The sequence below is a fragment of the Motacilla alba genome, chromosome 2 (genome assembly GCF_015832195.1).
Source record: "Motacilla alba alba isolate MOTALB_02 chromosome 2, Motacilla_alba_V1.0_pri, whole genome shotgun sequence".
Classification (NCBI taxonomy): Eukaryota; Metazoa; Chordata; class Aves; order Passeriformes; family Motacillidae; genus Motacilla; species Motacilla alba.
In genome coordinates this window covers 129,786,461-129,805,893 of record NC_052017.1, presented here as the reverse complement: position 1 = coordinate 129,805,893, position 19,433 = coordinate 129,786,461, and the positions used below count along the sequence as shown (strand labels likewise).

At 40.9% G+C, this 19,433-nt stretch overlaps 1 protein-coding gene across 4 annotated transcripts in view; it reads left to right on the top strand.

The window, feature by feature from the left end:
• The window catches only part of NIPAL2 (NIPA like domain containing 2), a 58,635-nt gene that overhangs the window by 26,007 nt on the left and 13,195 nt on the right, over nt 1-19,433 (top strand). For all 4 annotated transcript variants that reach the window (XR_005256041.1, XM_038129494.1, XM_038129493.1 and 1 more), the window contains exons 4-7: nt 6,116-6,175; nt 8,124-8,245; nt 13,973-14,069; nt 18,000-18,135. Coding sequence is in view for 3 of the 4 variants with exons in the window: in XM_038129494.1 (XP_037985422.1) it covers nt 6,116-6,175; nt 8,124-8,245; nt 13,973-14,069; nt 18,000-18,135 (415 nt within the window). In the remaining variant the exon portion in view is untranslated. The remainder of the gene's footprint in view (nt 1-6,115; nt 6,176-8,123; nt 8,246-13,972; nt 14,070-17,999; nt 18,136-19,433) is intronic.

The window sequence follows — 19,433 nt, the reverse complement described above, 5'->3', positions numbered from 1 at the left end:
TGGAGACCATTTCTTCTGCAGTGTTCATCATTCTGTGGGGAGTTGTTTTACACTTGCCTCACCTAGCCTGACATTGTTAAGATCCCTTTGCATTTTTATATGCTCCTTGTAAACAGCAGTGAGGGGCTTCAGGCTTAGGAAAGTAATATTCCTGAGGTACTTTAGGAAGATTCTCAGAAGCTCTTGTAGAAATGGATTTCTCCAACTCACTGTAATGTAACATCTTTGTGGCCCAAGAACTTGGAATTCTGAGGACTCTGTTACAAACCATATCTGGGAAACATTCACTAAACTATTCTTTCAAATACTTTATTTGTACTTGTCTAGAAAAAGCAAAAAAAAGGATATTCAGGGTTTTTCCTTCTCTCTGCAGTGTGTATGTCCTATAATCCAAGTTCTAGAACTAAGCTCGCCTTAATGGTCTCTCTTTTGAGCAGTTTCTCAGATGGGGAAAAATGTTTCATGTTTTGTTCACCACTTTTCCAGTAGCAATATTTGATCGTGTTAGAAATGTTACAGCTTCAGTGTGCAAGACAGCTGTCAAGAGGCATCTGTAATGTTGTTCTTTGTATTCAGAGGAGCATTAATCTCCATCATATAAACTAAGACTAGGTTTTAGAAGTCGAGTAGATGTAATGAATTTATTCCCAGGTGTCATTTGAGCTGCAGCAATTAAATGCACTATATAACTCATCATCTCTCCAGATTTTCCTGACTCTGTGGCACATTACAGTAGCTTGTGTTTGGGGATGGATTGAAGCATCTTCAGTTTTCAGTACCAGGAGGGTCCTGAATCACTTCAGCTTGGAAGACAGGCTGAGGTCTGTTCATATAAAGCATACTCTGAGGTCATGTCTTGGAATGTGACTGTCAGCAACTGCATCCTCATAACTTGAGCACTGCTCAAATGATTTAGGGCAAAATCAACTGGGTGAGCTTAATCTGCTTGGTTAGATGGAAGCACACCAATAAGTTGCATAAAACAGAGTAAATGCTTGGTCTCAAAGTGAAATATTGTTGCACAAACTGAGAGAGGTGCAGCAGTCTTTGAATCATATCTAGTTCTCTTCCCTTGGTATTTCATCCAGACCACTGGTGAAGTGTTCTTCTGCATGGGTGAGCTTAAAGACCTTTACCTGACTGAATCTGTTAAGTTTAAGAGAATGAACATTTAAAGTAAATATGAAGTTTTGTGGATTTTTTTTAAACTGTTGGAGAAGACAGTAGTGCAAGCAGCCTTTGCATTTATACGTAGAGCACTAATCTTTTTAAATAGTGCATAAAGCTCATCTAGAAATTGAAAAGAGGAAAAGAAAGAATATAATAATAGTTGAAGTTATGAACAGTAGTTACAAAAACTATTTGGTGTAAGATTAGACAGTAAAAACAAGAGGTGAAAAGATCATATGCATAAATGGCTTCAGTATTAGGAAAACAGCTTAATAGTGAATTATAGTGAAATAGTTTTGCATAGGAAAAATAAATCATGCACTTGAGTTTTTTATGGCTGGATTGGACAAAATACACAGAATACATACTATGAATCAGTATGTATTTTCTCTTTTACTTCTGTTGTGTATTATCCCTTCCTTAAAGGAACAAACACAACCAATACTAACTGCAGCTTTCGTGTCTAGGAGGCAGAGGAGTTATTTTGTGAGCTGGATTCTCACCATTCATTGTCTGCTTGTGGCAGAACCCACACATCACACTGCTCTTTATTTCTATTTGTGCTTGAGAAAACCTACATATGGAGATAATTGTAAATGATCACTCTTCTAAGAGAATGAGCAGCTGACTGAGCTATGTGTAGCACCATTAAAGCCCTTCCTCAAGTCTTAATTGCATACCATAAAAAAATCTCAACATTTTAAATAATTTTTCAATTTACATTGAAGTCATTCATTCAATATATGTGAATATACAATCATTCAATATATAATTATTATATTCATTCAATAATGAATGTAAACCAGCCTGGTTTATGCTGATGTATGAAAATATGAAGATTTTTAGATAACTATTAAGCTCCTGAACAAACCCTTTTCCACCCAACAGGTTTTATTTATCATGACTTTGATGTAGTGTCAAATCATATTTTCCATTTGAGTTTCATGAGCATTGAGAAAGGCTTTCTCGTATAGATACAAGCATTTTAGAGGACCTATTTACTTCTCAAATTATGGGTATTAATACAAGCATGCAATCAAGGCATGAAACAAACTCAAGGATTACCTTAGGATGTGCTGGTTCTGTGATTTTTTAATCCTTAACAGATCACCTCACAGATTTTCTGCCCTTCTCTTCATCTAGCAGGCTACCATTGTCACTGGGAATGGGAGCTGGATCTCTGCCTACTTCTGGAAGTTTTACCTTAATAACTAGTGAAAAAGCTAAAAAATTATTCTAATTCACCCAAAAGTACACAAGTCTTCTCAGATGACCAAGCTTTGCCTTGATGACTGAAAGGCTGATAATCCTGGCCTAGGGCTGCCCATGTGTTGCATTCCCAAAGACAGTGGTTCAAAACCAGCAAGGCTTCAGAACAATGATAAATTGCTTGTTTTGTTCCCGAGCTACTGCCAGCTTTTCCATGATTTTTTGTCCGGGTTTCTGTATTGTTGTATTCTATTGCTAACCAATTAAAAAGAAAAAAACAAAAGCAAACTGAAAAACAGCAAGAAGAAAACTATTCCTCACTTTGACACAGACCTCAATCTCTAGAACTATGTTTCCTTTTTTAAAAAAGCAAGCAAACAAAAAAAACATTGCAAAGATGTATTCATACTTTTCAGCACAGCAATTGCCCAAGTTCCTCAGTCTATTCACTCACAGACTGAAACATAATGTTCGATAGTTTATTTCTCACATCAGTATAATGGTGGAGGAGGAGGAAGCACAGTCTCTGTGGAGGAAGAGCAAAAGAACTCTGGCATGGGAAAGGAAAAATTTGGGCTGAGTGGTAGGGAATTAAACTTACACTGTGGTGATGGAGTGAAATCAAGGGGAAGTGGGCTAGGAGGAAAGTATGGGGGATATAACATCACTGGTAGAGAGGAGGAGAGGTGGGAAGATGCAAGACACCTCACCTGTGATCCAAGGGAGGAAAGGAGAGGAGAGTCTGGGGAGTTTCAGCAGGTCTGCATTTAAGAACTGAATTTGGGTCACAGTAAGGGCTTCTCTTCATACATCTGGTAGGTGTAGTAATCAGCCTCTGGATGCCCACTTGCTCTACTGCAAAGAGTCCACAAGTTCTGGGAGAACTCAGGTTAGAAGGAACCTCAGGAAGTGCCTAACCCAACCTCCTGCTCAAAAGCAAGATCAGCTTGGAGGCCACCCAGCAGAGAGGAGAGCAGAGAGCCTGTGTTGGCCTTTTGGCACAGTGCCTTAAACTGCCTCTTTGGGAGGAGTTAATGTCTTAAGCAACTGAGTGCAGCCAGGGTTGTAAATGGGAGCACAAAGGAGCTAAGGAAGAGGAGCAGAGCAGCTGGGAGGGCTGTGGATTTCTTACTGGGCTCCTGGGGAGCACTTTGATGTCTGTCATTTGTCTCTCCAGCCAGAAAAGGCTGCACAGCCAGCAGAAGGCAAACTGGCAAACACCAGCCTGCATTCCCAGGGCTCCTTTTTTACTCCGTCTTCCTGGCCCATCTACAACAAGACAATCAGCTCTTGGATTCTTTGCTTTAATCTTATTCAAGCCTACCTCAAAAATTGAAGAATATGGAAGACTACCCCAAGGTCAAACCTGGGAGCTTAGACCCCAGAAAACTAACAAAATTAAAATTAAAATATCACGTTCTCTTGGCCATGCTACCATAACTCACTTAAAGTTTAGTTCTGGAGGTAACAGCCAGAGTTTGCGAGGCTTCTGATCAGTCATGTATGTCTTCTAGCATCTCATCAGGTCTGTGCAACTGCTCTCTGCTTATTCTCTTGTATATACCCCATTTCCTTTTCTTCTTCACTTGAGTGCAACTGGAGCATTGGCAGCTTACCCCAGAGACAGCTGTGGTTTGTGTTCAGAGTATCTCCCGGGTCTCATTAGCCTTGGTGTTGTACCTCCCTTCCTACTGCAGCTTTTTCTCTACTCCCAGATGGTCTAATATGTGTTCTTAAAACCTCTCCTATTTTTAGATTCCTCTACATATTACTCCACATCACAGAGTATTAATTATACATAGATTCTGTTAAGCTCATGATCTCTGGTGCAATACCAGCTATCTCTGGAGACAGGGCTTGCTGCATTTGAATGCATTATTAAAGCAGAGGGACAGGTTTCATTATCTGGCTGCCTTGAGCCCACTGCCAGCCTCAGAGGTTGTGATCCCCATAAGGTGACATTTGGGCATAACTCATCTTTCCCCAAATTGGATGCCAACAGTGGAATTGCATCTACTAGACCTCTGCTGAAGGCAGAGAGTCCAGACATGGAGTACTCAAAACAAACAAACAAAAAGAGCAGGAAAAAAAATCACTGTGGTATCAGTCCTTTAAGCAGCAGCTCTTTGCTGTGACAGAGACTATCTAGATGAGTGGTTTGAAGTGGGATTTGTAAAAGCTGTGAGAGCAGGGAGACAGAGCAGTAATTAATTCCTGCACTATCTTGGATGCTGCTGCTTCTTTACCGGTTTTTGTCCCTTTTTTTCTAAACCTAGGTAGCTCTGCTATTACCAGTGTTGCCTGGATACCATCAGTGTCTTCACTCCAGCAAATTTATCACTGAAAAATTGAATAAAGAAAACCATATCAGGCAACCCAATTTCAGTGAGACATTTTCAGTTGAAGATCCTTTTATTGTGCTTACTCATTTGCACAGATCCCCATCACTCTTGCTGCAGTTTAATTTTATGATTTCTGCTCTATCTGATTTTCTACTGACTGGAAAACAGGGGCCTGATGCTGAATTCCAGTTCTCTGTTTACCTCTTGGTATGAACCTCTCTAGATTTTTCTAGAGTACATCTAGTAGCTAACCACAAATTAAGTTTTCAATGAGAACAATAGAGATAAAGAGGCAAAGACAGTTGTAAAAATGTTGAACTGTTATTTCAAGAATAAACCATGCTGTAGAAAAGTAGAGAGCTCTTGCAGCATCCCATGACTGTTTCAATGTGTTCCTTCACTGTTCCTCCTGAGCAGTCTTTCTTTGAGGTTTCTGAATGAATCTAACATTGCTGATGCCCCTCTCACAGAGGACTTTACTCATCTCTTTCATCCAGCCTCTTTTTCTTCTTTTTAGAGGTAGATGTTGTGTGCTGGAATAGAGCCATGTCTCCCAGTCTCATCCATCCTAAGTTCAAAGCCCTTCTTTCCTCTCCAGCACATGTCCACACTGAGCTGCTAACCACAAAACCTGCCCTAACCACTGCTGCTGCTCATCTCCCCGCTGCTGCCCATCCTGAGGAGGCAGGACTAGGAGCTGGCAGAGGTCAGATGCAAGAGCTGAAACAAGAGAAAGTGTTTCCCAGAAAACAGGAAATAATTTCTAGGACTCACTTCCAGTTTTCTCCTTCCTCAGAGCAAGTCACTGTAAAAGACCGTGGACAGTGCTCCCGTACATGTGTGGGGTTTTCTCCCTGTTTGTCTGCAGACATCATAACCACTTAGATCATACTAAATACTGTGTTCTTGCAGTGACTTTCTTCTTCTCAGCTGTACTGCTGTTACTTTGCTTATAAGCCTCTAATACATTGAAGACTAAAGAAGCAGAATTTTATTGTTCTATGATGCAATTTGTCTTGAGCAAGTCCATACAGTGACTTGGTAGCCAAATGGGCAGTGAAACGGCAAGGCTGATCAGTGCCCAGTTTTCCTGACATTTCCACATATGACTGAATCAGAGCAGTTTAAGCAGTGTCCCTGCGAGGGAAATAAGGAGGGCATTGCATCTTTTCAACTATGTAAGACCCTGCTGGATACATCTGAAATCTTACAGAAAGCGAGTTTTGGTGGCTTGCAGGAGTGGACTGCTGGCTGTTTATATCATGGTATGGTGCAACAACAACACCCAGGAGATATATTTAAACTTGTCCCAGGGCAGGTTTTTGCTATAGCACTTGATATTCTAACAAATATATGTGTATATATATATAAAGGTCTTTATATATCTATTCTAGGTAGTGCATTTATTTCTGTCTTTTTCCTAAAGAAGACCATGAGGACTGCTGATATATTGGGTAAGTAAGCATTTGCTAATTTAGACATGTGTGCTGCCATATGCTTAGCAAGCTGTAACTCTCACGCAGCCCCCCACCTTCACACTCCCACTTTCCCAAGCAAGTGTTTCAAGGCAGATACATTCAAAATTGGGAAAAAGTGATTAAAAGGGAGAGAATTTTCAATGCACGAGGAAAAGACTGTATTCCCAAATCCTCTGCTCTTACACTATAACTCATTCCTTATGTGCCCTTATTGCTCAAATTTATTTTCATTTTCTATTTTTGCCTCTGAGGTTATCTTTAGTATTATCTTTACGAGTACAACACAGAATTAATAAAACCAGGGAAGTTATTGAGTTACTTATTCAGATATAAGATTTTCTTCCTACTGCATAGCTATTGCACAAAAAATTCAAGCTCAATTTAAATTGATAACTTCCCTTTGGTTTTAGTTTTATCACTTCAAAAACCAAATAATCATATTGTCAAGTGTTCAGTTGGGAAATGTGGTCTTCACTGTAAAAGCCTGTCAAATTTTTGTCTGTGTCCAAGATTTTTTTGCGTATCAAGGCTGCCCACCTTGAACGCAGTAATAGTGAGAGAAAAGCAGATTTCAGGATCCGGGCTTTACACCAAGCCATCTCAACTGGGACAGTGCACCTGATGCAGGGCACCTGATATTTCTGTGGGTTTCTGACATCTAGGCTTGATTGTCCAAACTGTGGTGAGGACAGCTGTTCTCATGAATGTGTTGGAGAGATCTGTTCAGTATCGTTCCAGGAATACTATATACGATTTATTTAGGTTTGGAATCCAAGTTTGCCAGCTCAGCTGCTAAATTCAAACCCCCCCCTCCCTTCACTGATCATGTTTCCCTTATGGCCTTAAACACTGTGTGTTGCTTTAACTGGTGTTCAGCTGATTTATTTTATTTCTGTGAGTTTGACTTTGCAAGATGGATTTAACAATGTTGCTACATTCCATAAGAATGAGCTGTATGATGGGAAATATGGTGATGGTTTTGCAAGCACATAAATATAACACAGTTCTGCTTTTCCAAGGGAGCTGTTTGAGATAGCAGTGCCAACAAAGCCCTCTGGATGTGCTTTGTTTTGTATTCCTGAGCCTTGCATTCCTCACCGATTTATAGATTTACCAAGAATTTTAAGATTACTTGAAGAAAAATTGATTAGCTAATATCTTCCTTAATCCCATACAGTTTATGATCTTAGGATCATCTCACTTCTATCTTGATACTTCAGTGAACATCTGTGTTTGTCACAGGCAGATGTCCACAAGGCAGAACTTGCAGATTTTTATTAAAAGCATAATAATGCAAGTTCGACCTTGAAATGGGGCCCTGGCAGCCTAGTGGTTGAACAGTCTATTGCAAATCATCCTTTTATAAAACAGTTCATAGATCTGCAAATACAACAGGGAGCAGCCAGAATTTTGGCCCTATGACTGACAGCTTCACTTGAGCACTGGACTGGCACATGTGTGTTGCATCTGATGCTTCCAGGGCAGGTTGATGGCTGCTGCAGGTCTCTGTGGCCACACTGACTTTGGCACAGTCATGTTTATTTACACTGGCTAATGATCTAACTGACTGCACTAGTAGGAAACTTGTCCTTTCAGTTCAGGCTAAGTTTGTGTGATGAACTTTCTGCCTGGGAGAAATACGAAGGCTCCTTTGTCGTATTTGAAAATGCATTGTTGAGTTGGAACCCTAATTCACATGGCTTTACTGACAACTTTTTTCACATTTCCAAAATTCTTTGAGTCTTTAATAAAAGTTAGACTAGATAAGACCACAAATGCAAGGCAATCCAATTGCCTAAGTATAGATCTGTTTAAATAGACTTAAATTTTCTTCTAGAAACTATTTCCTAATCAGATGGAAGTGAAGTATAAACATGATTACCAAATACTGTATTGTCAAAGTAACGTGTCCTTTTCTTTGAAGGAGGAACGCTGACAATAACAGGGATATACTTGTTGGTCACATTTGCTCCAAATGTACCTCAAGAGCTCACAGCAAGACAAGTGCAGAATTACTTAGTGAGCTGGCCTTTTTTGGTATATTCAGTGAGTATCTGGTTCATACTACTCCCTTAATCAGAAAAACTGGGGTTACTGGGCTTTTTATAGCATTATGAATTAGTGGTAGAAAAACTGCTCCTGAAGATAAATTGTGTGAGTTTTAAAGGAGAGAAAGTCCCTCATCATCCTACTGAATCCAAACTGAAAATATGCAGCAATAAAGGATAATTTTTAACTTCATGTCAGGGGAAAGTCATAATTGTGCAGGATTAACAAGAGTGGAAAGATTTTGATATTTGGGGAACTTGAGGGAAAACCTAAATATTGGTACTGTTTAAATGTCCTATATATGTGTTCATGCCACCTTGTCTGCTTGTACATCTAAGTTTCAAGGCTTTTCTGGAATGTGATGGAATTGTGCTTTTAAAAATCAGGCTATCTATGACCTTGGTTCTACTTTTGTCTTTCATATCACTCTGTTTTATTCCCATGTTGTTAAGCCTGGCTGAAAGGAGCTTTTTATGGATCTGAGATGTGAAGTGGTGGCCTACTTCACTGCCACTTAGGTTAATCTGAGCCTGAGACAGAATTCAAATAGAAAAATACCGTTTTGATTAAAGTATCTTTAAACAAACTTCAAACACCATATATCTTCATTGATGTATTTAATTAACATCAGGAACAAGACCAGAGTGAGTAGGATGAATTTCTGTCCCTCTTTTCCTCTGGAAAGCTGAAAATGTTTTCCTTCAGCTGAATGTAAAAGATGCAATATAGGAACTTCAGAAGCAATTACTATTTCCTAGAATAGGGACTCACTCAGATTCTTAGTGCCCAGGCTTTTCTTAGAAGGAATCTCAGTTAGAAAGCCATTGAGTAGGCAGTTTAAGGACCTTAAGCTTTTAGCCAACTTGCAAACTTTACATGCATCTAACTATCCATTAACTACTGATTAAAGACAAATCATAAGCTGCCATGAAACAGGTTGATCCTCTCTTTCAATTTGCTGTGCATTTTAAACTCTCTTTCAAATTTTTGTGCCCTTTAAAAGATCCTGGAAGATGCTGATTCAGCTTGGTGGAAAAAATTAATATTCATGCTGTGTAACTCACAACAGGTACTTTTAATCAGGCAGTAGAGAAGCTTTGGAAGGCAATATCCAAGAGTTTTGGGGTACCCAGTAAGGGTAGCTTCAGCATCTACAAGAGCTTCAAGAAGTCCATGCAATCAGCAGAGTAGGAGGAGGGAGTTCAAAATAGGGATATCAATGCTCTTTCTTTTCTACTGACTGTCACCCTCTACCATGCAGTTCCACTTATAGATGATAAAGTAGCCTGACATTTTAGACACTGATTTTAAATCACTGATTGTTGATTCACCCATTTGTGTAGAAACGGTGGAGAGAGAAAACTCCCTAGCCACACTCAGAAATTTTTGTGTGATATACCATTCATATTTTCTTGAAAACAACAAGTTCCTGGAAAAGGGCTTTTCCCCACCTGAGGACTTTTTTGACTTAATTTCAGGACAAGTTTTCAAGAATACAATTGAATGTGCAGGAGGACTGTGTTGTATTCTTCTTAAGAGACATTGTGAGGAGGTAGAAGGTTACCTCAGAACTTCATTTCTCCTCTTATCTCTTTTCCCTACCTCAGCCAGCATCTAATTCTGCATGTGTAGCATAGGTTGTAGAGAAGGATGGAGCAAATACACAGCAAATCTTGACTTGGACTTGGGAATATATCAACTTTATGTGTTCCTCTTGTTCCTTGAGTTCATCTGTGTTGAGCTTCCTCTGACCAAAGAAGGTGGATGAGCGAGAGGCTCCACAAGAGACTTGAGATGTCATCCAGATTACCCTGGTATGCCCCTGGAAAATCAAGCGAATCCTGCCGTAAACACTCTTTTTGGGCAGGGAACCAGCTCTTCAAAACTGGTTGTAAAATGCCTGGCACAGGTTGTCTGTTGAGATATTAAAAATTGCAGCAGAAGCTGCAGATTTTCCAGTGTATACAATGAGGAGACAGTACAGAAGTATAACACAGTCCAATGATCTTTCTAAAAGTAGCCCCAAAGTGTGGTCTGCTGAGAAATACAAAGCTCCAATGGTACAAAATGCTCTCTTGTGGGTGGTAAACCATGCCTATGTGTCACTCCATTGGTATACTCTGCAAAAGTAGCCTCTAATTCCCACAGGACAACTTTGAGTCACCTTCTGGGACTCTGCAGTAGGATAATTATGTCTGAGCAAGAATGACTACCCTAGCTTGTTTTATTCTCCTTTGCTTATGTGCCCTTGGAATGTACAGAAGACATAAATCATAGACGAAGCTCTTAGGTTTCCCTAAACAGAAGCATAAGAATTGTGTTGTTAATATTTAATCTCTGCAAAATCAGGTTCAAAACACTTCTGCTTTTCTTTTGAAGTGCCTAGAAGACCACCCTGTATATGTCAGAAAAGCATTTGAGGCAGCCAATGTGGTATTTTGTTTTGGTGCCTTCTGGTCAAGCCTAGAAACATTGAAAACATGATTATCAAAAAATGTTGATGATATGTGGGCTTGAGGAGACCTCAGCAGAGATTAGTTGTAATAGCAAAGATGATTTTAAACAGGTAAAGTTCCTTCATTTCCTCTAAACAACGTATGTGAAGCTGATATAGTCTATGCCCTTCCCATTCCTGGACTTCATATTGACTACTACCACAGCTATCAGTGATGAGACTAAGGACTGTTTGGGGGAGTTCTCAGAAGAACATTTTAGGCAGCAGCTGGGGCACCCCAGCTGTGTGAGGCTCTGTTAGGAGCCATGGACTCTCCTTGCAGTGTAACTTAATTGTCAGAGACTCTCCCTTGTCTTCTGATTAAAGAGGACCTGTAGGTGGGTCACCAAGTGGCAGAGAACCACAGAAGAATATTTAGGCTGCTGGGCAGCACTGAGAACTAATTGTTTGGATTTCCAGCCTAGTATGTGAGACTTGGCAGAGCTGAGTAAACCTAAACAGCAGCCCTGAAAAGCAAACATCATTTATCTCCCTAGCCTTGGCCACAGGACTGCCATCTCTGGCCCTACACCATGGCTGCTCTTGGGGCTTCCCCAGGAGGTAGGGGTGGCGACACACTCAGACCTGTGCACCCCTTCCAGAGCTGCCATCAGGGACTCCAGTGTCCTTTTGATCATTTTTCTTGGCTGTTTCCTTTCAGACGTGTTGTCTTGGTGGGTTGGTTTGCTTTTAAACAGGAGGAGATGACAGTGGAGCTTTATTGTAGCTTTAGCAAGAGAGGAGATGATGAAATGATGAGGACCAACAGAAGGCTGATGGACAGAGCCAGCTATGATGACCTGCTTCAGTCAAAGCTGGTGCTGCTTGGCACTACCTGACACTCAGGGGGTTGGACTGAGGTAGAAGAGGGAGTGGAATGACAGAGCTGCTGTGATGGAACAGTTTGAGCTAGTGACTGTCCCTTGGCTTGTTTTTGGATGATTGCTCTTGCATAGTTTAAAATCTCAGTGGCAGGACAGCTGATGGTGCTTCCCCCTGCTGTGATTGCCTAGAGGATATAAAATGAATCAATGCAGGTGTGGCTGCCTGCAGTAGGGCTGTCTCATGGATTTCTGTACAACCTACACAGGTTTCTTCTGTTCTGTTACCAATTGTTCCCTGTCAGAATAGCAAATGAAGCTACCTGGTGGCTGTTGTAGCTGCATAATAGGATATTCCCCTCTGGCCCTAAGAGGTTGTTTGGCAGTGGCACGAAAAGCAAAGCTGCCACCTTTACTTATCCCTTCAAAACTCTGCCATAGTTTTCAAGAGGGGCCAAGATGAACTCACCTGTCTGCAGATCTTGACATTTCTTGTGCCTTGGTTCCTGATTTAGACTTACCCAGTGTTGCACTGTTGAATTAAGCTGGAGAGGCTGGCCAAGTTACTTTCTGTGAGACTGAGACAAAAGCCTCTTTTCCCCCAGCTAGTGGCCAAGTTTTCATCTCTGGGTGCAAGCCTGGTGGGGAGGAACATCAATCTGTGGGAAGATGAGACCAGCACTTCACAAGAGATTGCAAAGATTATTCAATTAGTATTAGCCAGGTAATCCAGGAATGGTTCTTTGGTTTTGTTTTTAATTAACCCACAGCCAAATGCTTTATTTTATTCAATGCATTTGAAAAACAAACAAACACCAACCAAACACCCCTTCCCTCTCAAATTTGTTGTTTTGGTTTTTCCAATCTTGTGATAAATATTTGACATTTTTTAAAAGAAAGTTGGTATAAAATCCAAATTTGTGTTCTTCATGTTTTGAAATCCAATTGTCTCTTGGCTGTCTTTGGGAGCAAGAGATTCACATGAAAGTAAATAAAAATTTAATTATAGTATAATTATGTTCTGTTAATATTTTTAAACACTACTGAACTGGGGAGGGTATAAGTGTGGCAGAGAATTTCAGGAACTGGGCAGAGCTGACAGCTTTCCTGCTGCAGTCACTCTCCAAAATGAGAAGTGGGCTACTTACATTATATAACCATCAGTGGTAACTGTTCAGTTGCCTCTTTGGAAATTTCAGCACAACTCCCAGGTACTTTTGAGTCCGGTGCTGCCTTATGGTGGCTGTTGATTTAAGAGTGAAGCGGATTATAAAACAAAATATATGGTGGTGACAAAATCAAGGAGATTAACAGGTGTGTCTATGACTTGCTTTGTTGGCAAAAAATAACAATAATGAGATTCAGTAATGATGACAATCTCATTTTCTGTCTTATTTCCCCCATTTGATTACTTTCTGACATGCACAAATGAACTTGACATCTTCATGCTGTCTCTAAGGCTACCAGGCTTCTGAGCACCCCTCAGTGCAGAGGTGCATTTCTCCTGCTTTCATAAGTCTTCTGGGCTTCACAGAAGCTTTATGGCCCTTGCACTGGCTCTTCTCTTTAGGCATAGAGGGATATTTGAGCAACCCCTTTGGGCAGGTGGCAAAATACCCATGCTACCTATGCAAGAGTTATTGAGGGAATCTGCAGAGACATATGAACACCAAGTCAGCAAATTTACCTGTCATTTAGCTGTCACATGTTATTGAAGCAGCAAAACTGGACCATGGAGCTGCTTCAGCCTCTCAACATGTCCAATAGTGTGGTCTGCTAGTGTGTCATTGAACTTTTCAAGGTAAGGTCCTGGCAGGTACCTGTGATTTAAGAACGACCACATGAAATAAGTGCTTTCCTCCTTATGATGTATGGCAGAAAATTTGGACAAAGTCTTGAGGGGAGTTTAAAGTAGGAGTGGTGAGAAGGGCAAAGAGGGGAACAAAAAGAAGTTTGCACATCACAGAGAGTGAGTGACACTAGGAATACTATAGCTAGAAGGAGAGATTGCTCTTTCTTTAGAAAAGTACTTTACTCCATGGGAATTATAGACAGAGTTTCTGTAAGTGGTATTGTTTACTGATAAATATTGGTACCTTTGCTCTCACATTAAACAAAAGTATTCTCAATATTACCAGTGACAAAATATAGATAGAAGTACAAAACAAAAAACTGAAGATATAAAAAATGCTCAAAGCTTAACTTTTGCTATAGCAGGAAAGATAAATGACAACAGTTGTTAGCTCAGTCAACTGTCAACAGTTATTTTTTAGCAGAAGATATTTTATAAAGCCATTCTTTGCTTTGAACATATAGAGCAGCAAAAATAAATGTGACATCTCAAAGACTTTGAATGAAGCATTCATTAGGTAGTTTCACAGCTCTAACTTTCTTTTCTTTTATTTTCAGATTTTAGAAATTCTAATATTCTGCATTCTCCTCTATTTTTACAAAAGAAAGGCTGTGAAACACATCATGGTTTTGTTAATGATGGTAGCTCTACTGGGTAAGAACATATTATTCACTTTAATGTTCCTGTCTGTTACTTGATAATTCCTTGTCACTCCATCTCTCCAGACACTTTAGATTACAGCCATTTCAAAGCTGTGTGCTGAAGAAGAATCATTGAAGCATTTCACATGATTTTTACTGGGTTCTCTTTTTGAAGAGAAAAGCTGATTATTAAACAGTTTCTGTGCTTATTGCTCGGACTATTTCTTTTTACAGATACCCTCAAATTAATACGCTATGTGCAATGGTATTCTGAAGCATGTTTTAAATAACACTCTAGGTTTTGATCCTGGGAAAGTGGACTATTCAAAACTGTGTTTTGGAGAGCAGGCTGTGAAAATCAGTTCTCTAAAACAGAGCAGCTTAAGACCTTGTAAGCACTCTGTAAACAAATGCAGTGATATGCTGGGACAACTTCACATACAACAACTTTAAATTATCTATGACTATTTGCATATGCAACATTTCATATTTTACCACCTTTCCTGAAGAAGAACAAGAACTCAGTGGGCCACTGAAGTTTGTTTTCTATCATTGTCCCCACAATCAATGACCAGGGAAAATACAGGAGATAATTTTATCAGAATCTTTCAATAAAGTTAAACTTGAATCCATTTTGAGAAATGTCAGGAGTTCATCTCTAAAGCTCCTATGCTTGTAGGGTTATATCAAGAATTTTCACCACCCCATGTGACAAATTCTCCTGTCCTTGTCTTGTCATTTCTCCGTGAAACCCTCATGGGACACAAATCTTTGGTTGGAGTGAAAGGTGCCATCTAAGTCAAAGGTTATTTTTTTCTCCAATTTCAGTGGGTGTATCAGTCTGCAAAGACTTACATTTCTAATGGAGATGACCATGAGGGTTTTTGGTAAAATAGAATTTCACTAAAGTTTGCCAGGTACAAAATTGCATTTAACTGAATGTAAAAACCCTCACAGATTTAATAATTCCCTTCCTTCAGGGTAAAAACCCTGAGTGGTTTCTTACTCAGCTGAAAAACTCAGACTTTTGGAGCAACTTTTTGGGGACAGTCTTCCTTTGTCGGTTTCCCAGCCCTAGGAATGTTAGGATCTGTAGCTCTGCAGAAGCATTGCAGGATTTCCTTGCTCCCTGCATGAGGCAGAGATGGAAGAGCCCCCAGAGCCTCAGGTCTGGCTGCTGTTGGTTTGGAGGAGGGAAGTGTGAGAGTGGCTGTCCCCCAGCTCCTAGCACAGAGCCCTGGAGCTTTGGCAAAGCTCGCCTGAGCCGCTCTGCAGCTTCCAGCAGGGCCGTGAGGAGTGTGGAGCGCTGTGCGCTCCTGAGCGAAGGTCCAGCCAGTCCTGGACCGGGTCCAGGTCCTCCTCCTGCATAACTGGAAGCCTGAAGATTTCCAGATGTGTTCTTCCACATCACTGCTGCACTTGTGGGCTGGCCCACCACGGTGCTGCCCCGAGCAAGCCCTGGGAGAGCTGGGCACTTGGTCTGGCCAGCCCCGGTGGCAAAGGGACACGCGGAGCTGCGGAACCAGGGCTGCAAACCTGTGCCCCGCAGTCCGCTGGGCTGGCTGCAACCAACCAAAAATACATTTTCAGCTGGGGGCTGCCGAGGTTTTCATGAGCTTATGCAACATGAGGAAAAATGTGTCATTGTTTCTGCTGTGTTAAAAAAGACACAAACAAGCAAATCCTGGTTCACGGGACCTTCTGAAATACTGACATTTCCCTTGAGCACGAAGCTCTGAACGGAATCTGACTCTGGCTCCTGCAGCTGTCCTGGAGCCTGGCAGTCCCTACAAATCTACACTTGGAGCACTTTGGTTGGTCTCTGACCTTTCTGCTGAGTGAAGTGATGGAGGGGCTGAAAAATTGTCCATTTCTTTGCTCCCAGCTGTGTGACACAGGCACTGCCCTTGCAAGGCCCTGCCTGCTGAAGGGGTGAGTGCTCATGGGAGATGATACAGTCCTGGTGGAGTGTTCATACAGATGTAAATTAAATGTGGAAAGGTTTCTTTACAGAGAGGGCAGCCTTGTGTTTCACTGCCTATGCAAGCTACTTTCACCATCAAGAAAATACAGAGGTGATCACAAAATCTGATGAAGTTTTGCTTAGTACAACTCTGCAGATTCATTTGGTGAGAATCATCTTACCTCATGTATACGCTCAGTTATCATAAATTTGGGGAAAACATTTCAGATTATAGTGGGATTTCAGAGGTTTCTGCCCTAACAGCTGGAGAGTGACATCATTTGACACACTAGCTTAGAGGGGAGGTCATTCTGACAGAGAAAACAACTCCTGGGTTTGAAACCTGTTTTGGAGTTGCTTCAATGAAAAAGGTAATTTCACTTCTCAAACCCCTTGGTGCTTTAATTTCTATCTTGTTAAAATTTTAAGGAGTGGAAATTGGCCTTTCATTATAAAAAAAAATTAGCCATCTTTACCCTTAGCATGACAATTCAAAATACTAATTTTTACCTGTAAGTGTTCTTTTAAAATAATAACTTCCCCATGTTGGGGTGCAAATCTCAGTTTTATGTTGATGTCTTGTTGGGGCTTGAGTGTATTTTTGACTTTGTAGCATAGCATTTGCACCACTGCAGGCCAGTGCTTGACCTCTGCTCAGTTTTACAGCTGTGTTTGTCAAAGCACTTCACCTGTTTCCATTTCAGAGAAAGAAGTGAAGTGCTGGGGGGAGAGGTTGTCATGAAAACAGTGAATTTCGTGGTGATGAACAGGATCATCACAGGATGTATGCAACTCTTAAACTCCCCCTGAACTTTTGGACTTTCTAGAAGAAAAATGCTTGCAATCAAACCCACAAACCTGCATTCATTCTTCTTCCCTCTCCTTTTCTCCCAACCTTTGGCCTGAACCTTTTGCACAGCACAGGTCTCCTTGCCAATCTGAATGTTACAGGAGGATGAATCAGACCACTGAAATCCAACACTCCTCAGCTCTGCACAAGGGTGGAACTGGATCTCAGCTGGGGGATGGTGCTCCTGACAATTAATTACCTTTCTTCAAAGGTCATCTCTGCAGCCTGACTCTTGAATTTTTTAGGGTTTTTTGAGCTTGTTACATTTTTTTTTGCAGTAATTACAGACTTCTTGGGTTAACTTCCACAAACCAAGAGCTCCAAAAGGAAATCTAAAGTAACTCTTAGCTAAACTCTCAGCCCCTTTTCTGACAGATTTCTCTTGCAAAACCTCTCTGAACTGGTGACGTGTATAAAAACCATTGCCTGCTGTCTGAAATTTGTTTGTGGTGATACAATATTAGTGATTAAATGGAATGACAATACACTACTGGAATACTCTTTCTGTGGGATAAATCCAGTAAATGGTCTCAAGAGCCTGGATCTTGACATGAAGTGCAGACCCCTGTGTTGTTTGTCTGCTCTTCATATATATAATGCATGGGGAGAGTTAGGTGCTTTGGGATGTGATCCCAGAAGTCAACTTTGTCCAGAAGTTTCAGAAGAGAAATCCTGAGGATGAGGAGTTATTTGAGGCTGCCAGTGACACATGCAGGCTGCTATAAAGAAGCATCCTAACTGCTTTGAACAGATAGACAGACTTCTCAGATGTCTCCCGAATACTGTAACATGGGCTCCAAATGAGCCGAATAAAGGATGTGGAGCTAAATAAAGGATGTGTGGAAGATGTGGAGGCTGTTGTACCACCACCTTCAACTGGGGGTCCACTGTGCTAAAAAGACTTAAAGGCAAAACACAAAGTGTACTTGGATCTGAGGCCACTGAGCTTAGATAGTAGCTTAGCAAGCATTTATCAAATCATACACTTGGTTTAGGTGCCCAAGTCCTTTTTCAGTCTTATTTGAAGTGAACAGTCCTATGGCTGTGACCTGGATCCTTGTCCTCCCTCAGTGATGCACTGAAGTGCTAATCTGAGTCCTGCCCTGCTAATCTCTTCCCTTCCCTTTCAGCATCACTGACTGTCATTGCTGTTAAGGCTGTGTCCAGCATGATAGCACTTTCTGTGAAGGGGAAAATGCAGCTAACTTACTCTGTTTTCTATATCATGTGTGTTTTAATGGCAACTTCTTGTGTTTTCCAAATCAAGTAAGTGAGATTCTACTTACCTACTAACCTTCATACATGTTTTATCTGACAGTTTTATTTGGTACTGATAATGATTCCAGATACAAGTTGCATTTTAAGGCAACAAATTCTGGCAGAGCCTTGATAGATGCATAAATTGCTTCCAGCTGGTTGTATTGTTTATTTAAACTTTATTTCTTAGTTTATAATTGATTGTTATGGACACCACCTCCTCTCATTATCACCTTCAACAAGGTCTTCCCAAATTTACTGGTCTAGTTTTGGCACAGGTCTTAACAGACTAAGTGAAATTTATACTTATGTAGTCATTTGGGGGTTACTTTTAGAAATCTTTATTGCTGAATAATCAAATGACCACGATTATCCTCATTATTCATGTCTGTTCCCCAGCTTTATGGCCCTAGTCAGACTGAAGAAGGGAGTTTACCCCAACTTTCTCCCTGCCTCTGTTAAATCTGCATGTTGCACTTTGCTTCCCTGCATGACTGTACCTTTCAAGTTTCCCCTGCAGGCCTCTGGTCTGTGAAGGGATTGGTTTCTGCTGCCTTTGCAGATTGCTGGGGGTGGCAGCACAGTAAAATATGTCTTGCAGCTGAACAGAGGCTGTTCCCTTTCTGCCTGTCCCTCTGCTTCTGGTGCTGATAGCAGCCTTCAGTAATCTCATCTAGGCTGCTCCAGTGTGAGCCTGAGTAGTTACTTGCATGATTATTTTCCGGTAGAAAAGCCAACCCAGCTTTTTCATGGCAGAACATACCATTCCCGTGTGGAATCAGAAAGTCCATGCATTATTATGCACTGACTCTCCATGGCTGACTCAGGAACTCCCCTGTAACAGATTATAAAGTGATTTACATCCAGCTTGTCTTCACTGGGAGAACAGCTCCAGGCATTTACAATAGGAAATTAGAGCTTGGTAAATAAGAAGCTGCTGAATTAACCTCTCCATCTTGTAATTTTTTTTTTTCTTTCTTTCTTTTACTGGCCAAAATTAAACCAGAAGTGAAACATTCCCATCTCATTCCCTGGGCTCAGTGTCCCTTTCTCTCTGCTCTTTTGGATGCATTTTCTAACAGGGACACTGCTGTCAGTCTAAATTTTTCATTTTATTTGTTTGCTCTCTTATTTTATATGACTGTCATTCATTAGCTGAGAACAGCCTGTGCTGCAACAATCTCCTGGATCCAACACCGGGCCTTGCTATCACTGTTTTAGTCCCTGTGACCAAGTTTGTTGCAAATGGGAGAAAATAATGAGGTGTTTTCAATGACTTCAAAATCCTGACTATCCTGTGGATATGT